Below are 24,734 nucleotides of genomic sequence, written 5' to 3' on the forward strand. Positions count from 1 at the left end.
AATCTCACTTGCATTCAGGCCTGCATTGCCGTCTCGGCTTCTTTTGCTTTCCAGACCGTCGCTATCCGCGAGTATATTAAGAAGAGGACTTCTTGGTGATTTTTCCCGGTCATCTTCCACCCCACGATTTGTCCGTTCTTTCCCGAAGACCTACCGGAGAAAGACTCACATCACAACCTGTTACAACAAAACTACGCCTCCCCCCCAATTCGCTCGCATTCGGACAACCATCCATCCCATCCATAAAACCCGAACAAAATGAGTTTACGACAGTCTCACCTTTCGCGCCTGTTCTCTCAAGCGTCGAGAATCCTCCGAAATGCGCCACCCGCGTCCACAACAACAAGGACATCCTCCTCCCCGATCCTAAGCCGGGCCTTTGGAATGCCCAGCAGACGCGCATTGAGCTTCCAGACCCGCGGGCCTTCCCAAATAAAATTCAGGAGCGGCCAGATGCAACAACCAGGGAACATCTTCCGGCGGTCGTTCTTCCGGTCTGCTCGGTCGAACAGCTCGGCGCAATCGGAGCAGCAAGCGCCCTCTCTTTCGCAGCGTCTTCGCACGCTGTCGAAGGAGTACGGATGGTCCGCGCTGTGGGTGTATTTGATTCTGTCGGCGGTGGATTTCCCGCTGTGCTTTATGGCTGTTCGGTTGGCTGGAGTGGAGCGGATTGGCCACTATGAGCATGTTATTTCGGAGTCGGTGAAGGGGGCTGTTCGGAAGGTGTGGCCCCCTTCGGAGGAGGAGGAGAAGGCTGCTGCTGCGTTGCAGAGGCAGGCAGAGCAGGAGGAGAAGGAGGCGGGCGAGGAGAAGGCTAATGGTGGTGAAGCTAGTAAGTGGCTTATGTTTTTTACCCCTTTACTTTGGATGCATCCGTGAGTATTAGAGATACGTTGGCTAATCGCGTTTCTTCATCGTTGAACAGGTCTTTGGACGCAGCTTGCCCTCGCTTATGCAGTTCACAAGAGTCTTATCTTCATTCGGGTTCCCCTGACGGCTGCGATCACTCCCAACGTTGTCAAGGTTCTGAGGGGCTGGGGCTGGGATATCGTCAAGGGTAGGCCGAAGGGCATGTAAGTGCCATTGGAGATGTGTTTGAGTATGATGGTTGGGACGATTAATGCCGGAAATGGCTCTGTGAAGAGTCTTCAAAACAAGATGTTATATTTATAGAGAGATGTACACTAGCTGTTACATATAATTTTGCAGGACACGCACGCAGTGTCCTTCTCCACTCAGAGATATTGAACCGGGTATTTCCGTCAATCATGATCGTCTAAGGACGACAGGGTACAAACGTTCGAGGAAAGATGAGACGGGACATTAAAGGATAGAGGACATCAGTCTAGAGTACCCAAAAACCACAGCATGTAGCAATATTGAGCCAAGCGTTATGAAAAAGTAATGGCACAAGTTCATCCAGGCATGCAGTGCAAGAAGTAACAAATGAACCGAGCCCCACATAAAGAAAAGACCTCACAGTGAAACAAGCATGTATGACTGACATGATTACAATGGTTCGGGACCCGTTGACGCCCGAGATACATATCGACGAAAAGGTTGTGAGAAAAACGTGGGATGTATGCGAAAGAGAGTACTCGAGTTGGCGTATCACATGTCAATCATATCGTTGAATTTCAGGATGCCATTGGCTTTCATGACACCATTCACACCGTCTGGCATTCTGTATGCCCATTCAGCAACGCCCAATGGGCTTGCGACTTGCATGGCGTCTAGTTGGTCGGGTTGCTCAGAGTCATCGGATGTATCCGCAACTAGCACGAGGCCAAGCTCCTTGATCGTCTCTACAAGCGCCGGTACGACATTCTATGGTATCAATTTGTTAGTTTCCGATCTTTAGGGCAGACTGTTGTATAATGTCAGTGTAGGAGGGAGATGAAGCACAACTTACCAATAGACTAGAACGGCATATCAAGCCCATGAGATTGTTACTTTGCGCTATCCGTGCCGATTCCTTAATGGACATAGAAGCTCGACCACTACTATCGACGTCTGGCAAAGACTTAACGTCACGGGCTAAGTCACGAATTTGGCCAAGATCATTGCAAAGAAGGACGGGATCTGAGATAGAAAGTGAACAGTTAGTGTATTGCTTCCAAGCGATACCTGTAAGGGCATGTATAACTCACAGTTCGGTTGCTTCCAGTTCAAAGCAATGCATATATTGGGGTTGTAGGAGGTAAAGACCACAGAACGCATGTAATCGGGGTTCTGATCACGCGAAATACGAGCGTGGTCAAACACCTCCGTAAGAATCGCATCGGCAAAGGTGTTGACATCCGCCAAAGACGTCATGTTCAACGCTCGCTCCTCGGCAGCAGAGGGGTAGAGGATCGACAGATTGATGCTGACACTGAGTGGTAGATGGTGGAACACGTCTCGCAATGAAAGGAATGATGAGGCCAGCAAGCGATGAGCCTGTGTCAAATCCTCCACCGCACGCGTTTGCAGGAACTGCAGCATCTCTGAATGATTGATGCCCCTTTCGGCGCCCATTGCTTGGAACTGGGCATAGGTAAGATGGCAAATGGGTATTTCGATGTTGTGATGGCCAATGGTAAAGTGAGGGTACAGAACCGGAACCCGATCCTTAGTGAGTTGCACGAAAAGCTGAACATGGTCGCCTGAAAGGCTTGAGCCGGTGACTAGGCCGTTATGCTCAGGATCGATAGCACTTGTTGCCTTCCAATAAGTGGCAAAGTGTGTGATCTCCAGAGGATCTCCGTGGTACGGCTTGATAACCTGGAACCCAAACTGAAGCTGGCCGATCGAACGTAACCGAGGATCAAACAACGGCAATGTACATGTCCCGGTACTGGAATTCTCAGCTCTGAAAACTGTTGGTAGGGCGACTGTTTTGGCGATAACCTTGGAGCCAAAAGTGGGGAAAATCTCGAAATCAACGGCGAATGATTCTAGGTTGTCCACATGGAATGAGATCATGCGTGAATCCTCTTGGATCGGAAGCATGATCGTCCGGGGAATCAAGTCAGAGAGCTTCGATGAGATGGTTAACCGAGCAGCAGGATGCCGCCCGGCCTGATCGAAGCAGATTGAACCAGACGCGCCAGTGTCAAATAATATCTGAACAAACACTTTCTTATCCAAAAAGTTATGGCCGTAACGCCTCAAGGGTATGATAGGCGGCGGAAGAGACAGATCAGGGATACCGTCAGCGGTCTCCATATCACCGGTTTCTGTCGCATCGCTAATTTGCAGGTCAATGTTGTGGCTTGCTTCTGGCTGTCTCATACCGTTCATAATGTCGAATGGTGTCCGTGCGGGTCGTAAGTCGGTGCGGATAGACCAAAGCAAAAGCATGCATTCCAAATGGCCTTCCCAGGCTGCATAATACATCGCCGAGAGGCCCTTCTCATCAACAGCACTGGCGTCGACACCTAGCTCCAGTAGGGTGCGCAAACAGCCCACGCAGCCTTCGCTGGCGGCGTGGAAGAGCGGCGTCCATTGATACAACTTGTCGCGCTGGTTCATGTCAGCCCCGTATTGCTTGAGAAGTAGAAGTAGCTGTGGCGACTGCGAGGCTCGTGCTACCATGTGCTGAGGATAGAGGCCTTCCGCATCCGGGAGCAATCGTGCACGCCGCTGTAAAAGCATTTGAACTATCGAGAGCGATCCATGCTGGCAGGCAAGATTCAGCGGAATATGATCGGACTCGGAAGCGGGGTCAATACGGGCATTGTTGTGAAGTAGTTGCTCCGCACATGCTAGTTGATCTTTAACAATGCTGTGAATCAAAGGGGTGAAGTTATCATGATCCATCACATCGACAGTATGAGGTCCTGCGGCCAGGAGATCCCGCACCATATCCACGCGTCCATGCATACAGGCGTAATGAAGAGGAATCCTGCCGTAAACATCTGTTCTGGAAACATCGACCCCGGCTTCCAGGCCAGCTTTGAAGACAAATTCACGACCAGAGATCGCTGCTTCGTGCAGACAGTTGCGCTCATTGATGTCATCTTCAGCTAAGAGGTTAACCAGGCCGCTTTCCAAGAGCACCGCTAATACATCGTCGGAGAACTCGTTGATGGCGGCTAAGAAAGTGCGGGTTGCGCGAGCCTGTGCGTCGGGAGACGACTGCAACTTGGCGGTCCATTCGCGTAGAGTCTGCAGGTTCCCTGCCATTGCAGACTGTAGAATCTGCAGGTCGAGATCTTCCTCATCCGTGCCAAAGGCCTGAACAGCCATAGCCCGATCCACCGGGCGAGCCGTATCAAAGTGGATGTTTTCGCCTTCTGCCCATGCTTCCAGCTCTAACCTGGCTGTCGTTGCTCGGTCGGACAAATCACGCAAGACATCACGATTGAAACACGGTTGTACTTCAACAGCGCGGTGCAGGTAGAGTTCCTTCATGCGAGACTATAGGATACACATAGATAAGTAAATGGTCGCACGTTATCAAGATGGGATGGATGGATCCACGACGCGCGGGTATGAGTGACTCGGACCTTTGATGTTTTATCCCACTAACTGAACTGTTAGCCATGTCAAGATTAAGGAATCCAACGGCTGCGTTGCTTTCTGTGACGAACCTTCTTTAGAATTTTCGACATCGCAGTTTCGTTGATCTCGACGAATTGCTTTTCGTACAGTGACTATCAGTATGCCTCCCTCGACAAAGCTTGCCGGACACCGAGCGAACTCACTTGTAACTTGTTCAGGTCTCCATCGAACTGCTGAAACCCTTCAAACAGGGCCACGAAATTGGCTGGTGCTTTTGAACTGGTCACTGCCCGCGACTGGATAACTCGTTTCTTGTCGACTAGCGTCTTCAGCCGTAATGAGAACTGTTCCTTGCCGTCAGCCCATCACAGCTCTTGAAGGGAGCTGCAAAGGAATGCAAACCTCGGCTTCTTTTTGCAGATAGAATGCATTGACTTTCTCGATCTCTCGCTCCTACACAAATCACCAATGAGTTCCAATTCATCATGCGCTGGGCAGACTTTCTTACCAGACGGAAAAAGAACACCTCCTTGTTCGCGCGAAGAGCAGCTTGCGCTTCGGGGACATTTTGGGGGACACCTGCGGCGCTCTGGGCGGGTATTGTCGGTGTCGCACTAAGTTGTTTGATAAGCTGTCATAGGGGTCAGCTGTGGTGAGACATGGTGTATATCTGGTGGTCCAGGGAGACAGAAAGGCGAGGTAGTGAACGGCCAGATAAGTGAGTGTGAGACCGACCTTCTTCAGAGCCTTATAATTCACGAAGCTGGCGGCATATTCGGGAAGATCAAGCTGTCTACGCTGGATCTGCTTGCCGAACTTCCTGTAACCCCGGTTGTTAGTGTCCCAATGGGAGACATGACGAGCTCAAAATTCATGAGTTATGAGCAGACAGGACTCACATCTTCGGAGGCTAGCTCTGCGCGAAGGCGAGAGAGCGATGTAGCCGGACCCTTAATGCGCTGGTGCCCAGTTGAGGCAAAGGCTGAGGGGCCTGGAATACAAGACTGAAGAAAGAGAGACAGTGTACAGCAGCAATGATAGAGTGGAAAGTGGAAGAAGAATGGCAGCGAGTGCGAATATGGGGTGAGGACGTCCGCCCCTCTCTTGAGCTCGGCCGGCGGGATGGAGGGAGGGCGAGAGAAGACAACGAGGGAAGACTGGACTAGTCTTGAGGGTGGGGCGTCAACAAGAAACCCAAGGGACGGGGAACGAAAGGCAAGGACACCCGTCAAAGTGACGATCGGCCTGATCCAGGTACCTTCAGACGTAGGTAGTGATATCTCGGGATATTGGTACCTCCGTCGCACTCGTCGTTCCTTCACTGAAGCAGCAGCGGCGGCGTCGGCGTCGGCGGTGACAGGGCAGGTGGACAGCAGACAAAGAGAAGGGGTGGGAGATAAAACTATGGATGACTGGTCCGGTGGTAGGGTCTAGTATCACTATCTACTCCTTAGGTAGAGAGAGAGAGACCTCTTTCGTTCTCTCACAACTAAAAAGGTATGCCGTGTTCACCCGGAAGGGCAGACCAATGCGGGGCACCTGACCCCGGCGGGGCACAATTGGGAGGGGTGGGAAAAAGAAGAGGGAGGGATAGAGGGAGAGGGGGAGGGAGAGAGGGCAAAAGAGAGCAATAGAGAAGCTCAAGGTTCAGTAAATCCAAAGAGACGCGGTAATGGGGGAACGCGCTTCACTCATTAGATGCCAGAATAGGTAGGGTCAACGTCAAGTTACGTCGAAAAAAAGGAGTGGGGAGCTCTGGAGAGCTGCCTCCGGTCCAATCACCGCCCGGAATGTGCCCACGTTCCCTCTATCGCCGAACGACAACGCTTCAATTCGCGGGCTTCATGGCCAACGTGTTCTACAAAAAGTACACTAACAATGAACTGACTCGTTACTACTTGCTTGGTTCTGAGTTAGTTAAAAGTACACCTGGACTTCTTCGGGGATCATTGTTATTGAAGGACGGACAGCCGGGCTCGAAGTACGGTATCCCAATGGTACTCTTACTCAGATAGTACAACTCCGGACTCATATCTACTTAGTACTTACCGCAGGCGTCTTTCTTCATTCCATTCCAGTCTTGGCGGTACCACCCCTGCGTTGTCCCACATGCAGCCAATCACTTCTGCTGCCGAGACATGCAGGATATACTTTGCTTAGTACTCCGGTGCATCAGAGGGCAATTGTCCGATCCTATCCTACTGTTCACCTTTTAATCTTTAGATACATGTTTGCAATGTGCGGCACCTTCAAGCCACAAGGCTTGATCTACCCAGGTCATTATATCTCCTGTTCATGGAAACAGAAGGCAGGAAGGAATCAATGGCTAATTGCATTATCGTACTTCCTTCTCAGGCTCTTACGTTGACCCATCAATCCCTCCTCCCCATCATGTCTGTTGGTCATGATCTACAGGGGACTTGGTTGATCTGAACTGTACTACGTCCTCAGCCCTACGTAAAGCACTAGCAGGTTCGCAATACCAATTGTATCACTGAAAAGTTAGCATGTCCGTGCGGGCCCTTTCATCCCCTGTGCCGGGGCAGACGTGACATTCTGAGTGTCAATGGACCAGATTTCACTACGGTCTACTTCTTCGGATCACTTATGCTTGGGCCTTTCCGAGTTTTACGGACTCTACGGGTTCAGGAACAAAAAAGTTCACAATATGTATTCCTTAACCACACTACCCTCCCCATGAACAGTCCACAATGCCATTGCATCCAAATGTACAGGTGAGATGCACGCACTGCGGTGGCCTTGACCCACAATATATCCAGACCCGAGCAAGACACGTTTAGACAAAATCGAGGCAAACAGAAAATAGAAAAGGAGATAAGGAGGTGGGTAGAAAAAATAACAAGAGAGGAAGCCCTGGTTGCCTTGTGTGAAGGTCAGGCTTCTATAGAATCATAAATGTACAATCACAAGGCCGAGTTAAACAAAAAAGAGAAAATGAGAAAAACAGGAGGGATATATCCATATACCAGAATAACGAGGGCACCGGTTGAAACAAGAAAACAAGACAATTGAAACGAAGGAGGTATTTTGAGGTCTGGGAAGGCCACAAAAGAAACAGTGAGCGAGAGATTTGAAGAACAAGAGATTCATGATGCTGCAACTTGAACGTTATCCGAACAGTTCGGCGGCAAAGCTATCCCAATTTTCCAGGCGGGGGGTTGGCGTTTGTAGGCATGTTTCGTGCTATGCCATAGGTCTCGTGACCCCAATAAGAAATATAAAGACAGCCAATTGAAGGCGCTAGGGGCTCGTTAGAAAGCACCCATCGACCGCCACAATGTCTGTTGCATCCGGGCGTCCAGCTTGCAATGTCCACGTATTAATGCGGCGAGGATAGAGAAAGCAGAGGCATCTCAGAAATTCTGCGCGATACCAGCATTCCCTTGTCTAGGAAACACGGCAGGATTCTCAATGCGTGTATTGCGTCGTGCCTGAACATCGCGAATGACAGGCGGAGCTCCGCCATACGGGCCGTCACCATATGCACCATATTGCGGTTGCATATCATTATAGTACGGGTTATCGTCGTAGAAACCTCCCGAGGGGTGAGTGGCAGACATGTGACTCTCTTCGGACGCTTCGGAATGATTGGCTGCAGAGTAGGCCGACGAGGCGTTCGATGGACCACGGTGGATATCGACATTTCGACTGTTCGCCGCGGCTGCTGGAGCAGCACCCAAGACTCCAATGGGTTCAGTCTCTCCCAGTGTACCTTGCCCTTCGGAGTACTGGATTGTCCCATCGCTTGGGGTCGCTGCATGGTGATAACCAGGCGCGCTTCCAGCCTCGGACATCGCCAGGCCGACTCCGGCGCTGCTTGATAGGTTCGTGGATGCCTTGCGACCAGCAGATGTCGTTCCCCAGCCACGGTAACCTGAAGAAGTGTTATCGTCCTTGGGTTCAAAGGCTCCACCACCCATGATAGGAGGCAGGGATGGATCGTTATTCGGATTGAACCCGTATTCCTCCACTTCTTTCCTCCGTTCTTCTTCGGCCGCCTTCTTCGCTTTCCACTTTCTCCAGAAGTACAAGGCTGCAAGGATGATTATGGCCACTGAAGCCACTGGCACAACAACCGCAACCGCAATGGTGCCGCCTGCCGAAAGCCCTGAGCTGCCACCTCCACTTCCACCCGTCGACGATGCTGCTGCTGCCGATCCGCTGCCCGTGGCAGTCACGCCATTTCCTACAGTACCAGCAGTTCCCGTTGGGAGTGTTGTGTCGGTGGATGTTATCGTCAGGGTTTCCACGCCGCTCGATCCATTGCTTGGTGTCGTAGTAACCACTTCCGTGACAACTGGAGTCGCGGTAGTGTGGGAAGTAGCAGAAGTAGTGGTTGAGGGAGCCTCAGTGGTACTAGTCGACGAAGTGGAAGTGCTACTTGTCGATGGTATGGATATTGTTGTCGCAGAAGACGTTGATTCAGAGGTCGACGACGTTGATGTTGTAGAGGGTGTGGATACGGATGTCGTTGGTTCCGCGGAAGTTTCTTGCGATGTTGTCGCCTCAGACGTAGGAGTTGCTTCCGTTGTCGATTGGGATGTGGTTTCCGCTTGTGTCTCGGTGGGTGTAGTACTAGCTGCACCAGCGGCGTTTGCCGATGTTGCTGCCGCTGCTCCTGCAGCCGCCGCAGCCGGTTCTGTGAGCAAGTTCAGTATATCGCAGGCGCATAGTTCATGATGAATAACAGAGAACAGAAACGGGCTCTCCAAGGCAGGGGTTGGGGTAGCACCATACCAGAAGACATCTTTAGACGGGAATTAGACCCAGATAGATAAGAGTCCAGGTGGTATCAGTCAAGCAGGATCAACTGGGATTTGAGGATTCCACAAGTCCAGCTGTCAATGACTGATCCACGAAAAGGGACAGGACGTATTCAGCCGAGAAGTTACCGGTCGTACACGTTTGAGCGAAGTTTCGCAAAAGCACGAGTCTGTGTTAAGATTGCGTTGGAAGGATCGGAAGGCGATCGAAAGAGCGAAAAGATGTTGCGATAGCGAAAGAACGAATATATGTAAGAATATAGGGTACGACCGTATACCCAATAGGAATTAAAAAAGAATTGCTTCACTGTAGAATAAGAGTATGCGCCCGTAAAAGTGGTGAAGCTGATAATGGACTGCCTAGCGGATGGTCAGGGGATAAGCACGGTCGCCTCAGACCAACGCGGGCAGAAAAGAAGAAAACAACAAATTATGGGAAAAAAAAAAGGGTTCTCGGGAAAGGAAATTTTTAGGAGGATGGACTGCACAGTGGCAACTCACCGGAATTAAACTGGATGCCATGAGACAGCAGACCCGGATCTCATATTAGATAGAGCGCAGAAATAACACACTCATTGGGACAGATCCATCTGAGGGGGGTGGGTGTGGGAGGAGTTGAGGGAAAAGACTCCAACGAGAGAACGAACGAACGAACGGAAGGGAAAAGAGCGAGTGAGCGAGTGAGAGAGTGACGGAACGAATGGATTCAACGAGCGGGAGAGCGGAGAAGTATGGGCGAATTGCGGCCAGAAGCAAGCCTCTGCAACCGGCTCAGTTGCTCCTGAGGGTGACTTTGACTTAGTCTTGTCTTGGTTTTTGATTCTTCCTGGTAATTATTCTTAGTACCAGGTACGAGTACGGAGCAGCGACTAGGTACAAAAAGTCCTACGTACGTACAACCAGTGAGTGGTATGTAATGGTACCAGTTACACTTGGCCAACCCAAATTGCTGCGATCGGCATCCGCCGGAGTCAGCAAGCGAAGTGTCCGTCATCACATTCTCTCTCTCTCTTTCTCTCCCTCGAAATCGATTGACACCAGAACAATGGAGTAGTATCTGGAGTGTCAAGGGTTCATCTACTATCCTTATGGAGCTAAAATCATACTCCATACCCAGTTCTCCAATGTCCAATGTCCATGACCACCATGACACGCCCTGAGATTGAACTACTTATTCTTAGCAACAGTTAGACCCGGTTCCATTGGGGGGCAACAAAACTTGATGACCCCCAAAGCGGCCCACCGCGAGAAGAGGAAGAATCGCTGATTGCAGATTGAGTGCCGCCTTCCGTGGGTCTCAATCTCCCACAGTTGAGCAGCCTTAAGCCCGGATTGGTGGTGCCGGACTTCATTCTTACCGCTAACCAAGCAGGAGCCACTATCGGTAACTCTCAGGTACCAAGTGTCTTGGAAAAGAAAAAAAAAACCAATGCTATGCCACATGTTTACTACTACTAGTAGATATCTACTAACCCCCTGAACGGTGGTGCAGCATTGATCAATCTACCTAATATACAGGCAGTAATTTTCCTTGATATCAACATATTATCTCCACGATAAACCAAGTATCTGTACATGCCTTGAGATATTTCTGGCAAGGTAATCAATCAAATATGTTTACCAACTCAAAAGTATGCCATCAGTGGCTTCCGCGAATGCCGCATCTCTCTCCACTCTAAAAATCGCCCGAGCGGGTAAGAGCGACTCGGACGGTCGCGTCTACCATCGACTGTGCACCTCCTCATTCAAGGCATTAGGATCCATATTTGACACTTCAAAATCCAACCCAATTGAATAAGGAAAGAGTAAAATCGAATAATCTCATTATCAAGGCTAGCTACACTGCAACGCCATTATCTACTAACCTGTGTCATGGCCATGTTGACTACTTAGATGAAGCCTCGGTCGGCCGCTTCCGGCTGTCATTCTTCCCTACCTGCCTACTGTCCACTACTAAGGAGTATTGTCTCCCGAGGTTGCATCTGACAATAAGGCGAGACAGACACAAGCTGGATAGGTCAAACAATTGGGTCTCTACCACTTACTTTTAGGCCTCCCAACAAGGCGTTGAATACTACGCCATAAACAGTAAAACACATCATGAAGCTGCAAACTTCGTTGGGCGAATATCTGTCCCGGAATTTTTCCAATGCACCTTGTATCCGAGAATACTACCTACTACTTGTGCAAGAATCTGTAACAACATCCGGTCGGTCAGGTCTCTTATCATTCGATGACGCAAGACCGCATGTCATCCTTGCACTGTTGCGGATATGCATGGCACCTTTACTTTCGAAGCCACGTACGTGGGCCTACGACGCACACTTTCACCAGAATTGGCGAAAACAAAAAAGCAGCACATTCTTTTTCTTTCTAATAAAAAGAAGGCATTTTGGGGACACAAGCATCGTCGGATATAGACATCGACGATCCGCCTCCAAAAAAAGGAATCATATTTGCAGGTTGAAGGTTATAGAGAAACATGGCTGATCAGACCGAGCGCCTAGAGAAAGCAGAGACGAACAACAAAAGGCCCCTTGTATGTATTCACGCCACTGAACATCGGGAAGATTTGCGAAATCGAACCCGGTTCCTCAAAAGAAGTACCGCTAGGACAGAATATATAATGGACAAGAATAGATCGTGATAAGGTATGTGAACACCAGATGGCTGTGGCAGAGGGGGAAATCGTTACGGCTGGGAAGAAAGAACGAAACAGAAATGCCGGTATTTACTGCCGCATATCCCATTTAGGACGGAGGTTCGACATCAAGTCATCCTTGGTACCTACAGTGTCCGCGGGCAGACGGCTGACACGATACGCACCAGTGCGGATGTTGTGCAAATGGGTCGAGGAAATCCCAGTGCCGTTGCTGCGAATACTACCAGCATCGCTCGCAGTATCATTCTTGAAGCGAGGCGGAGGTGCAAAATCCAATGTGTCGTAAGCGCCCGACTTGCGCAATGCGTGTCTGAAACTTGGTTAATATTGTACTCAATGCAAATGGAGAGCATATGACTTACGCGCTAGGCAAGGCTGAAAGGTCATCGAAAGCTGAAACAAGCGGCGAATGGACCGGCACCGCCGGGCTAAATGGTTGCAGGCCGCCCAAGGGCGTTCCTGGTCGGCCCTCCTTTTGATCCTTGAAGTGATTGGAGGGGGCATACTCGATGGCAGACATGATAGAGTCATCATTCAGCATATGGGGTGTGGGGAGGATCTGAAGCGGCGATGGCGGGGGTATCGGCTTGCGCGGCTTGGGAGGTCCCGGCATACGGTTAGAGGCCGAGGAGAATGCACGGGGACCGGGAGATTGAAAGCCGCTGCCTCCGTCCGAGCCCCTGGCCATATGCCGAGCTGCCCCTTGGAAGCGCGGAGGTGCGCGAGGTGGAGGAGTCATGGCACGACGAGTCACTGGTTCAGCGAATGGCGCCGGCACCGCACCGAACTGATCACCCATCGTAGGGTCGTACGCATAGGCCTCTTCACCATAGTAATCAGGCACATAGTCGTGGTACATTGTTTCCCGGCCGTTCTTGTTCTCATCGAAGTACTCCTTGTAGAAGGACCTGATACGGTTGGCACGTTGCTCGGGGTCCTCAGACGGGTCCTCTGGCGGCAGAGGGCGAAGACCGAAAGTCATCCGTCGCGTGTCACGACGGCTCGCATCAAGGCCTGTGTTTTGACCCCGAGGTGGCTCTTCGGCAAGAAAAGCAGGGACGTCGGGGTGCTGAGGACCATCTTCGTAGCTTGTGGCGCTCGTCACATCTTGCACATTGACGGCCGGGATAGTAGACCTCCGCGCATCACCGTAATCGCTAGCTGCATCACTCACAGGGAGCGAGATCCTGGGTGTTGACATCGATGCAGTTTGCACAGGAGCCGGGCTGGGGTCCAGATGAAGCGAAAGAGGGTCGTGTAACGGTGGAAGATTGGCATGATTCTGAGGAGCCGGCACCGAATCCACGTCGTGGCCCAGACCGTGGTCACTGGGAAGTGTCATATCTGCATACTGTGGCATATGCGATAGGCGCTTCTGCTTGGCACTGGTTTCAGTAACTGCGTGATCTCCAGCGAATCCGGCTTCGTTGCTTGTCGTGTGCGGCTCGCTAATGGCCGTTCCGGGAACATGTACAGGACTCGGGCTTCTGGGCAGATCCAGTTGGAACCCATGATCGCGTTCATGATCAGAGCTCGCTGGGCTCTCAGCATTACGGTCACCAGACTGAGTATTGTAAAGTGGCGGCGACGAGCGCGACATTCGTTGGGCGTTCCGCAGAAGGCCCTGGTTCATATCGTCTCCCAGGGCGGCCCGTCTGGTTGAACCTGTGAAGCTTGCCGCGTCGTCGTGGGGGCCTCTCGAGTGCGACCTGAGCGATGAATTGTCACCGAGGAAGGACCCGACGTGTCGATACTTATCATCGTCACCATCACCGATGGATCTGGACATAGACGCCAGGGATTCCCTCGAGTTGTGCAGCCCGGGAGGGAGCAGATAGGGGCTAGGTCCAATATCCAACGATATGCCCTTGTTGTGGGCCGCATTGCGATCTTTCTCTGCTTGTTGCATAGGCACGGCTCCGTTAGTGGGCGCCAAATCCAGGCCGAAGTCGAGGGATTTGTGTTTGTCGTTTGCATCTTCGTTACGGAGCTTCTTCACGTTTCTGCGGTGCAAGTAGAGTAGAATGCCAATAGCAATCACAATAGGAACCCTAGGTGCTCATCAGTCATGGCCCTAAACCATTGGAACAGAACTATAACTATGGGTGCCGTAAAGTGGAGGGCAAAGGTAGGCACTTTGAAGGGAGGAGGGAACGCAATTGAACGTACACTGCTCCTAAAACAACAGGCAAGGTCGTAGTGGTAAGCGTGCTTGTCGGTTTAGTACCACTGGACGCAGAGGATGAGGTAGCCGAAGAAGAATCAGTAGACGGCAGAGGCTCTCTTCTTGCCAACGTCGGAGTTTCGCGCATCGCTAGCAATGGCAGCCGGTCACGAGGCACAAGGCTTGGGCGACGTGCCATCGAGCGACCTTGCAATTGTGTGCCATGGAGAGCCTGATGATGGTGGTGATGATTGTGCATGATCGACCGAGTTCTTCAAGGAGGTAATCCGAACTCTCCGTGAGCCCGGAGGACTTCCAGATTCTTCCAGATTACTTCGACAATGGGGCACTTGCAGGGCCACAGTAGTTCTTCGGTCTGATGTGAATATTTCCCAGGTGTCGATATCCGTAAAGCATGAAGTCGAGTGGCGGTATTTATGACGAGCTGCAATTGAGGAGGTGCCTATGATGCGAAGATCTATCTCACTGGGGGGAGGGCAGGTGGGCACGCTCAACAACGGTGATAATGGCGGACAAGAAGCGAAGGTACAAGGACGGATTTGGGTCCAGCAAGGAATGGACGGGAGCGAGAAAGGCTCCCTGAAATGAACGACTGTACGAACCCCGAGATGTCGAGGCCCGAGGGGGGAGGGAAAGAACGACGTGTAACAGGTTAAAAAAGGAAAGGAAAGGAGTAGCAAGAAGAGGAGGCCGACCGAACTCAATAGGGAGAGGGAGAAAAGAGGGAAAATGAAGTGAGCCGGCAGGGCGAAAGCCCAGAGGGCGTAAGCAAGCAGCAGCACCCAGGGCTACTACCTTGGGCTAGTCTGCCTAAGCGGTCTAGATGGCCCGTTTCATTTCCATTCATTTGTTTGTCTAACCGGTTGTGGGGAGGAGAGGCAAAGCTTGGTGGCAGATGGGGGGGTGGAAGTTGAGCAGTGGTTTGAACTAGACTAAACTAGCTGGTTTAGTTAGTTGGAGTGAGTATCCATCCGTCGTACCATAGTGCGGGAGGGGAAACACCGAACACATGCCCCGTATTCGCAAAGTATTGTATGGTCATCTATTCGAGGAGGAGGTACTACTATCTATCTGAGTATTTATCTATCTACGTACGCAGATAAGACAGGCTGCTGCTACTCGCTAGCAAAGTAAACTACTTATTAGCTACTTTAAGTAGTAGTATGATTGTTGTTGCACACAGTATCTTCCCCAGAAGAATGCTTGATAAACAACATAATTCCTATTTTGTAGAGCTTGGGCCAATAACGTTGGCCATCCCACATAACTTCTACACCGTGAGTACATTGCAATTGATTTTGAGGTCAAGAAGAGGAATAGAACTACAAAGGAGCTGGCTCAAGTATGGACCAAAAAGTCGGAGTTTAGGTAGTGAGGTACACTTCCTCTTCTGTCACGCCATGGTTTTGCCGCCCCCTGAGTTGGCTGAAGATCGGAATACATATTACCGAGTGTGAAGTAGATACCGGTATCACATCCGTATGGAACACTAGTTCACTAGCAGTAATGGTGAACGGACTCCATCCAACAGTCTGGGCAAGCTGATTCCTCTTTTGTGACTTTCCTTACTTTGCAAGTGTTTCAGCTTCCTCGTGGGCTTTTTCTGGCAGATGTTCTAAGTACCCTGGCGACCCTCTCAATCCACTGTCTTTTCATCCCCTCCAGGTCCGGCTCTGTTTACTTTTCTCTACTTTAAGACCGAGCAAGTAAGGTGGCCGCAATCCCCTGAGTCGAGAAAGCAAAAAACCAAGGCACAAGTGGGGCGCCTAGTCTCTCCTTTTCAGACTAGCGCCAGGAACCCGCTCAGTCCTGACCAATAATTGAAAGGGGACTCCGCCCCTTGGGAGATTACCTCTCGGACATTCTCCACCCGCCATACAAAGCTGAGCCTGTCGACTTGCTCGATTATTATCTGACATTTACCCCTTGGGAAGTCTGGACAGGTGCTAAACCTTCTCGAATGATCCTACCGGAGTAGATTGGCACTGCGAAAGTTTGTTGGTTGCCTACAGAGTACAACTAGTGAAGAAGTAGTTGACGTACATCCACGATAACAGTTGGTTTATTATTAGCATCAGTTGGCTGGCTCAGTTACTCAATTGTTCAGTTGGCTTGGCCCGGGTATCCTTCCTGGCATGTAGTACCAAATACCTACGAAGCATTACTGTCCTGCACTGATGCTATCTATCTCTTCTATCCACAACTAGTGAACCCCCCAACAAACAATCCAGCAATCAGTGACAATTCTGTCTGCAAAGTGATAAAGTATGGGGTAGCCTCTGGGAACTATGATATTTCCCCGCCCTTCCGATCTTACTACGAAGACTACGCAGAGTATAGAAAAGAAAACCAGATTAATCAATTGGCCGGTTATTTGGCTAAGCCATCTACTAGCCAAACCACAGCCTCGAGCTGATCTACCGTGGCCTGAGGCCCAAAAGTATTTTGAGGCGACCTTGGTTATAGATGTCCTAAAACTGCAGAGTCCAGAAAGCACATTTCTCATGGTAGAATTATGAAAGTAAGAAGATCCCTGGTCTGATAGAACATGCCCACTCACCTGCGAGCGTCTCGTCATTCACATCTCCTATGTAGCTGGGACTGAGACATGAATACAGCAAAGGTCCCTTGAGTCTGGGATTATGGTTCGTTGTGGAAACCAGAGCGAACTTAGAATGGATACACCAATCGCAAGGAACACCACAATTATATGCATTATATGCCCCCTAGGAGAAGATCATGGCATGCATACTTTTTCCAGGTACTAGGTTCATGTAACCTATTGGATCGTTGGCTGGCTATATCACCATGCCGTGTAGCAATAGTATTCTGCTAATTAATATATGTATGTATGTATATGTTGCGAGTATACTACCAGCAATAGCTCAATACTAGAGTAACTTGCATCATATCAGCACATCCACATCTCAAGCAACTAAACATCAGTTGGCACTTGCTCTCATGATGTACATCGGCCATGATGATGAGGTGGGAGGACTAAATCTACCTTTAAGTTTGCAGCTCCGCTGCTAGTGAACTTGCGTTTCTGAATGCATCACTCTAGGTATATCACTTCAACCTAACAGGTAATGGGCATCATACAGCTATAGAAGAACATAAGGAGAACCTGTCAGGCCTGAAGTCCGGAAGATCTCTAGGCCGTTTTACCTTTGAATCGGCACTTTGTAAAGGCAGTTTTCCTTGTGATTGATCTATTCATGCAAAGCTCCATAGCCGTAAGGCTAGATAGCAGTTGCGTGCTTTTCAGGAAAAAGGAGTGGGGGGAGGGGAGAAGAAGAAGTCCAAGAAGAATAACTTGAGCATGTCCTTGGAAGAAAGTATCCGGTATCCCGGATATGTCGTATACAACGCGGGTGGTATGAAGTGTGATCTACGTAGGACATATTGCTACCCCTTATAAATAATTTCTATTTTTATTCTTCCTAGGGTACTCTAGCTACTACTGAGAGCTAGTAACTCTTTCTGGAAGAGAAACGGTGCATGCAATGTTACCCAGATTACGCTCTTTTCCTCCGGGTTAGCAAGGACTAAGTTCGAACCAATATAAATATATATGTTGTTGAAACCTATGGTTGCTATAGCTTGCAATGCCATATACTAGTAAAATCATGTCACAATAAAAGAAGACATTGTATCACGAGCAGTACATTGATTGGATGTATGTCACCGATACTGTCTAAGCTCCCTTTCACACCAGGTCCATTTGGTCGCCACTTTCGTTCTCAGATCGGTGGATAGCCCATCATGTTCTTGATGGATTGTCCACAAATTTCTCACTTTGATCTCCTCTTTTTATTTTCCCCCGCGTATCCACTAAAATCTATACACTTCCTGATGGCCAGGGTCAAGCATGTGTTAAAGGGTGAATTCGGAGTAGAAATGGACATTTACATGGTTGTAGGAAGATTTTGGCTCACTGGGCTCATTTCATTAGGATTGTAATAGCCCGTTCTTCGTTATTTTGCAATATTGGCTATTGAGATATCGCCATATCTTTCTTTTGTTTCTCCAGACAGGTACATTATGACCCAGATTCTTATATCCATACACCCGTGAAAAGTAAAATCAAACGAAGAAAGGAAGCTGGCAGAGGCAAAACAGGCAATGGAAGACTGTACGGGACCTTCGTAATCCACTTCCGAAAATATCACGTACAGAGAACAGAAGATGAGAAAAAAAGAAAGAAAAAGGAGACTAAAAAGGAGACTTTATGGAAAAGGTTGAGAGAGAAAAAGAAAAGCCCCAATAGAAAGAAATATTCGCACAAGAACCGCCCAAGTACACAACACAAACCCTGAATGGGAAATACCAAACATCTGAATTGTACAATGTGATATCCATCCGAAAACAGAAAGTTTTATCGAAAATTCCTTCCCTGACAGAGGGAGGGGAGAAGAGGAAATTAGCGGTAGCGTAGAGGTGAAGCATGTCCAAGTCAATTGTTTTCTTTCGCGTCAATTCATATGCTCAAGAAATCATCAGACTTTTCAAAAAAAGGAAGATACAGTCGGAGAATAGAAAATGCGTCAAGTGATAACATCATGTAATGTAAGGAAGTGGCGTGGCTCATTTGCCGTGAGTTTCGAGACATGCATTATGATGGGAAGACTGGTCGAAAATGCGACGGAATGGCGGGTCTGAAAGATGTATGGTGTCTCTAGGCTCCGCCGTAACACCTTCGGCTTTGCGGATTACTTCTTTTAAAGCACGCGTGACAACGCCAGCTCGAACGACCAAGTCTCGGAGAGATTGTGTATCAAAAGGAAGTTTTCTGGGACGAGGAGGATGTGATTCCGCAAAAGCGGAGTCAACCGAGCTGCGTTGTCGATAGATCAGATCCAACACAGAGTTCGGTTTGGTAGTGACATCGGGACTGGGAGAGGTAGTAGGGCGGGAATTGGAGTGCTCTGAGAGCGATAATCCCCATGATCCATCGCTGACCCTTTTCCAAGGATCATTGGTATTGGATGAATCGCCTTCCGAGTCGTCAAAACTGAACGTCAGCGACGAAGGGGATCCAGGAGGAGAGTTATTGTTCGAGTTATTATGATCATCATCATCAAGCGTGGCTAGGTTCACTATTCCTTCTGCCTCTTTCCAAAGCTCGCTTGATGGCCCGCGGACGATGTTTAGAAAGCTGCCCTGGTGTCGCAGACGCTTTAGCTCTTCAACCAGCAAGGTTAGTTCTTGGACCTGTCCGAACTGCCCATGAAGACTTGCTTGGCGTTCCATGATGGCTTGAGGAACAATCATACCCCGCCGGGGGGTCGTTTTGCTTGGCTTCATAGACTCATTGGTTGTAGTCTCATCTGCATCCTCGAAATCGAAGTCACTGTCCCAGTCTTCGCTAACGCCTTTGCTCCCAAGGCCCCATGTACCGAATTTGCCTGAGGTCTGACGTTGTTCATTAATTGTCGGAGGGTCCCTCGTTACTGGAACACTTTGACTACGGAGATGCAATGTACTCGGAGCTTTTCGTCCTGGCGCGCGGCTGCCACGCACGTCAGGCGTATGCTTCCCATGCATGGTCCGTGGCCGCCCATCAGAGCCTGCTGCTTCACGGTCGCTTCTCGGCTGTTCTGACCAGTCGAAGATGTTCATTTTCGGACACGAGTCAAGCGCCTCGTGGTTGAGACTGCGAGAATCGTACTTGTGTGATTGCCTTGTCTCGCTTCTGAAACAATCGCCGCCATTACCCTTCAACGACAACATTGAAGATTGCACTTGTGTGAATGGGTTGGTAGTTTCACCGGGCAATGCCGCCACCAGACTGCGAGAATCTTCGTCGTCGGTCAAGTCAGACGGGAAAGATATATGGCTGTCACCTTCCTGCATATCCGATGCGCTGTCTGCGATATGGCCTGGCATAGTAATGGGCGTTGGCGTCGCATCTGCATCAGATTCACAATGGCAATTCCCAAGCGACTGTGAAGTAAGAGATTCGCGTGTTTCAAGTGCATGGCCATTAGAAGACTCTCCCTCCAAGGTATTCACGGGGAAGTCCTTATCAAAGATTGTCTCGATTCGAGGAGCATAGGAGCCCAAGCCACTGCTGGTGGTGAGATGGGTGCGGATGGAGTCAAAGGCAGTATCGCTCAAGAAATCTGTCTCATCCTCATCACCAGATGTGAATATATGAGTATCATCGGAACCTATGACGGTTGATGCAGGGTCTGATGCAGCGATAGAATGGCGTTTTGGGCGCTGACGAAAAGTGCCTTGAGACCTAGTCAGTGTTACTGAGTCCAGGGTGAATGGACGTGATCCGATGTCCCGTAGATGAGCCATCTCTTGTTTGTAGTCCTGAAGATAAAGAGGATAGGCTCTGCGTCGCGGACCCATTAGTTCCGACATCAATGACGAAGTAGCGCCGTTTTGTGCAAAGGTCGGACGACGGAAGATGTTAGGGTCGGTGATGTTTCGTCTTCCATGTGTGTGAGGTGGAATCACCTGTGTTCCTTCCGTCTTTGTCGACGCTGGAAGAGGCGTTGATATTGCCCTTCTTTTAGAATAAACTAGGGGAACATTTTTGAAGTTTTCGCCTTCGGCGGCTCCAGTGTCGGTTGGGGGAGACTTAGGATCTGCATCTTGCAAAGAAGGCGAGGTTTGGGAATCGCTTTCCTCCGGCGGCAATGACAATTCTTTTTGTTGAGATGGATTCCCACTGGGCTCGAATGGGTTTCGAAACTGGACTGAAGGGGAAGGAGTAAATGCATCCAGGCCAGCTTCCGCCGTCGGTTGCTTCCCTCTGATAGATGTTGCCAAAAGGAGAGCCGGGGCAGTCTCCGCATTCGGTACGATCCGCCGCAGCCCTTGGTCTTTCGGTCTCGTTGCGGTTGAGAATCTGCGCGCCAGCCTTTCCGATAAACCCTCCGGGCTGACGTCTATGTATGGACGCCAGACATGATCATCCCCTATAGCAGCGATATCAGGTTTGCTTACCGGAGGGTTCAAGATCAGACTCGGTTCGAAATTAAGACTATGAGTAGCTTTATGTCCCAAGGTCTCAGACCGCTGATGACTAGTAGCAGGCCTGCGAAAACCGGTGGGAGTCAAAGGGGAGGATGGCGCGATCCCGGACAATGAATGAGAGTTAGCATGATGTGAAGGTGGCCGCTTGACTAGTTTGTTGGGCCTGCGTTGAATAGAAGCGGGAGGGCTGGCCGGGCTACCGGGCGTGTTTGATGAAGGGGAAACGGGGGTCTGGCATGAAGCGCGTTTCTCCGGTTGAAATGACAGGCGTCGCACCCAGGAAGACGAGGGTCGTCGTATGTGCGCAGCGAGTGAAATATTCTCGAAGACTGGCTTTGGCGGGCCAGTGAAGGTCTGTCCGCGACGTCGCAGTCGTACACCTGCAAACGATGATTTCCTGCGCGACTTCTCCTCTCCCGGCTTACTCGTATCAAATGCACCATCTTCTGACCCCCGAAAGAATTCTGCGGTCAGAGGAGATTGTGCTGTCACTGATGGAAAGGGACTTGTGGGGACATGGTTTGCATTTGACAAGGATACGGTATCGTCTGTCGCTGTCGCGCATTGATCATGCAGCGGGAGGGTCTTTTTCCGGAATCGGCCTGGTCTGGAGGAGCTTCGATCTACGCGACCGAAGGCGAAGCCAGTTGGTGCAATACCGACGGTGCTAATTGCACAGAGCTGATCGAAAAGGAAGAAAGAAAAAGCCAGTTAGCCGCGACTACTTGTAAACATAAAGGACGCGAAATCTGAGTCAAGCGCTTTGCTTCTCCCCATTTGCGCGAGGCAGAGAGCCTGCCTGTAGCCGCAGCAAAGTGGACAACCAAACGAATGCGATCCAAAAGAGATATGATCGGACACAGAGCAGAACTCACAGTTGATACATGCTCCATTCTCAGAGGGCGCCGAGAACAGTGTCAAGCACCATAAACCTCAGATTAGCCACATCGATATCACATGTAGTTGACGACCCATCTGCATTATCTTGCACGAGGAGGATCAGCTAGCCCGACACATCTAGATAAACACCATCTCAAAAGAAGACAGGTGGAATCAGAGCGCGATCTAGCCTTGCGGTGGTGAAAGACAAAGCCACAGTGGCAGTATAGCAGCAGTATTAATTATTTGTAAAGACAATCCCAGCGTGCGATCAGTGCGACCTTAGGGTGGGTGAGGGGAAAGGGTGTCGGAGCCAGCTAGGAGGAAGCTAAAGGAATGGGGGAATCGTCGAAAAGGAATGTAATCAAGGAATGAGGGACTAAAGAGGAAGACTGAGCGACTAGAGCTTTGGCCCGCACAAAGTCTCAGCAGTTTAACTGTCCTAAAGTCAACGGAGAGAAGAAGGAAAAATAAAAAAAATAAAGAAATCAGACAGCAGAAGGAAAAATGAAGAAGCAGTAGCAGTAGTAGAGTAGCAGCGGCGGCAGCGGCAGCAGCAGCAATAGTAGCAGCAGCAGCAATAGCAACATGCGAATGAGAGAGGTAATAATAACAGACCAAGGTCATCGATCAACAAAAGCCCCAGTGGGACGCGGTCACTGGCTTTGCTACCCACGGGCGATGTTCTTCTGGTTCTAGTCTAAACTCAACCACTGGGAAAGGAATGGATCACGCTAGGAGTTCCACCCCCAGCACACCCACGACCGCAAGGCAAGTCCCAATAAATTGTGGCTAGAGTCAGGGAAGCGGGAAGAGCACAAATTGGAAGGGTAAAAGAAGGAGCATAGAAAAGCAGGAAAAATAAAATATTATTTAAAATTGTGCTTTCTTTTCTTTCCTTCAGTATTAGAATAGAAAACCGGTACGAAGACTAAAATCCCTCCACCACAAAAGCCGTTAAATTTTCACACCTCATTTATCTGGTATGCTACGCAAGAACTTCCACACACCTGTTTGGACCACACAGCATAGACAAGGCAAGTGCAGCCACCATGATGGGATTTTGGAGCTGCTGTTGTTCAAGGGTTTGCTACTCAGTATTATAAAACTAGTGATCATTATGAGACCAAATATCTAGTACATAGAGCTTTTCTGACAGCCTGGGGTTTAAAGGCACCAACTCACAGGTGGACAGCGATAGCTACCAAGGAAACCTGAAACGCCTTCTAATGCAGAATAAGGAGGAACACGAGGGTATTTATGTAAGTCATTGCTCATGTACTCCATCCATGTAGTATGCAGGTATTATGTAGGAGGGAATTTACTGACGTGGTGGACGACTGAGCCAAAGGAATAGACTGGTGTGTTGTTTAAGCTGAAATCCAATCATGCACATAACCTGGGGAATGAAACACTTACCTTGTTCTAGGTAGAGTGATCAGACAGGTAAGTCTAGTATGATTCTACTTCCTAACTAACTAATTACCAGTTAGTATCTTTCGTCTTCAGCTGCTTACTGTCCACAGTCCACACACAGAAACACACTACACTACTAATGGTGTTCGGAGTAGTCCGACCGTCCACTACTACCATCTACCCATCGGGCGGTGTATTTGGGTAATCATGGCGAGCCGCGATCCTTGCACCTCGGCGGCTGCAGCTGGGCCACTAGCGTGCACGATCCCACCAAGAGAGACTTGATGGCGAGGATGGGATCTGATTCCCGAACCTGTGCTGGCCTAATGAAACAAACCAGGGATCTTCAGCTCCTCCCCCCTCCCTCCCTTCCCGAGATTTCATGAGAACCTACTGGTCCAGAACGCCATATAATTGGAAGGGAAGCATCGACGACGTTCAACCCTCTCTCTCCCTGTGTCATTGTATCTTATCCCTGTGCGAAGGGATGTTACTTACTAGGAAGGCGCCTAGATTATACTTGGTTTTATCCATCTTATGCTTTGACTAGATTTAGCATCTCACCCTGTTTGCTTTTTCCAACTTTCTCAGGACCTAGATAGTGGAGATGCTTCTGCAGAGAGCTCCAAAATCGCACGAGATGGGATCGAGGTGACCGAGTCTGGTTTTCTCATGATGCAATCAGACCGCAACTGGCGTCCGAGCCTAGTACCGATCAGGACCGCTGATTCCGTCCAAGTCATGAAAATAATGGGTCCCTTTTCTAACGCGGCTAAGCCATCATGCCCATCCCCACTTTTTCACTGGAAGTAGCTTTCGGCTGGCTGGCTGACTGACTGACTGGCAAAAGTCACCCTCATGACAATAATAATAAGAAATATTAATACTATTAATTTTCTCAGATAGCACGGGGCCCCGGGCTCGTATCCCTAGCTACTGCTATCTAGTCTCTTACTTACGTTCCCTGCTTAGCTTACCGAGCGAGCTATTCAAGGGAGCGAAGGAGGAGGCGATCTAGGCTGGCGATCTCTGGAACAACCATCGGCAGAACATCTGGTTCCTGAGCTTTCATAAACCGGCCGGTTCCAAGGCACGGGGCCGAGAGGAACAAGCGGGATGCTACCCAGGGTAGACTTTCTCAGTCCTTGCCTCTTTTAGCGCTTCCAATCCATTATTTTTACCCATCTTTATCCATCCAAGTTCCCGATGTGATTAGGAAAAAAGAAAAAGTAAAATAAAATCCCCTTCATTCCTCCTTGCTGACCCTCTTTTCCCTTCCGCCTGTCCCCAGGATGACGACACTGAAGTCTGAAGACTCCAAATCTCCAAG

General features: G+C 49.7%; 5 protein-coding genes across 5 annotated transcripts; 1 reads left to right on the forward strand and 4 right to left on the reverse strand.

Moving 5' to 3' along the window:
- Nucleotides 1–258: 258 nt before the first annotated feature.
- AtWU_02571 (peptide alpha-N-acetyltransferase Nat2) lies at nt 259–1,077 on the forward strand (the record flags this gene model as incomplete). Its single annotated transcript, XM_035497684.1, has 2 exons — nt 259–832; nt 926–1,077. The coding sequence occupies 2 exons, from the start codon at nt 259–261 to the stop codon at nt 1,075–1,077; spliced, it is 726 nt and encodes a 241-aa protein (XP_035353577.1).
- Nucleotides 1,078–1,611: 534 nt separating this feature from the next.
- On the reverse strand, nt 1,612–6,435 carry phoC (putative cyclin dependent kinase inhibitor Pho81; the record flags this gene model as incomplete). The annotated part of the gene is made up of 11 exons (XM_035497685.1): nt 1,612–1,827; nt 1,913–2,082; nt 2,151–4,401; nt 4,491–4,508; nt 4,575–4,622; nt 4,689–4,829; nt 4,888–4,938; nt 4,994–5,116; nt 5,221–5,305; nt 5,385–5,395; nt 6,415–6,435. 11 exons carry the CDS (start codon nt 6,433–6,435, stop codon nt 1,612–1,614), a joined length of 3,135 nt encoding a protein of 1,044 aa, XP_035353578.1.
- A 1,424-nt stretch (nt 6,436–7,859) lies between these two features.
- Nucleotides 7,860–9,253, reverse strand: AtWU_02573 (uncharacterized protein; the record flags this gene model as incomplete). The annotated part of the gene is made up of 2 exons (XM_035497686.1): nt 7,860–9,145; nt 9,244–9,253. 2 exons carry the CDS (start codon nt 9,251–9,253, stop codon nt 7,860–7,862), a joined length of 1,296 nt encoding a protein of 431 aa, XP_035353579.1.
- Nucleotides 9,254–12,000: 2,747 nt separating this feature from the next.
- AtWU_02574 (uncharacterized protein) lies at nt 12,001–14,354 on the reverse strand (the record flags this gene model as incomplete). Its single annotated transcript, XM_035497687.1, has 3 exons — nt 12,001–12,241; nt 12,294–13,982; nt 14,101–14,354. The coding sequence occupies 3 exons, from the start codon at nt 14,352–14,354 to the stop codon at nt 12,001–12,003; spliced, it is 2,184 nt and encodes a 727-aa protein (XP_035353580.1).
- Nucleotides 14,355–18,703: 4,349 nt separating this feature from the next.
- On the reverse strand, nt 18,704–22,002 carry AtWU_02575 (uncharacterized protein; the record flags this gene model as incomplete). Its single annotated transcript, XM_035497688.1, has 2 exons — nt 18,704–21,790; nt 21,985–22,002. The coding sequence occupies 2 exons, from the start codon at nt 22,000–22,002 to the stop codon at nt 18,704–18,706; spliced, it is 3,105 nt and encodes a 1,034-aa protein (XP_035353581.1).
- Nucleotides 22,003–24,734: the final 2,732 nt, after the last annotated feature.

Source organism: Aspergillus tubingensis, assembly GCF_013340325.1.
Source record: "Aspergillus tubingensis WU-2223L DNA, scaffold_4, whole genome shotgun sequence".
NCBI classification, from domain to species: Eukaryota; Fungi; Ascomycota; class Eurotiomycetes; order Eurotiales; family Aspergillaceae; genus Aspergillus; species Aspergillus tubingensis.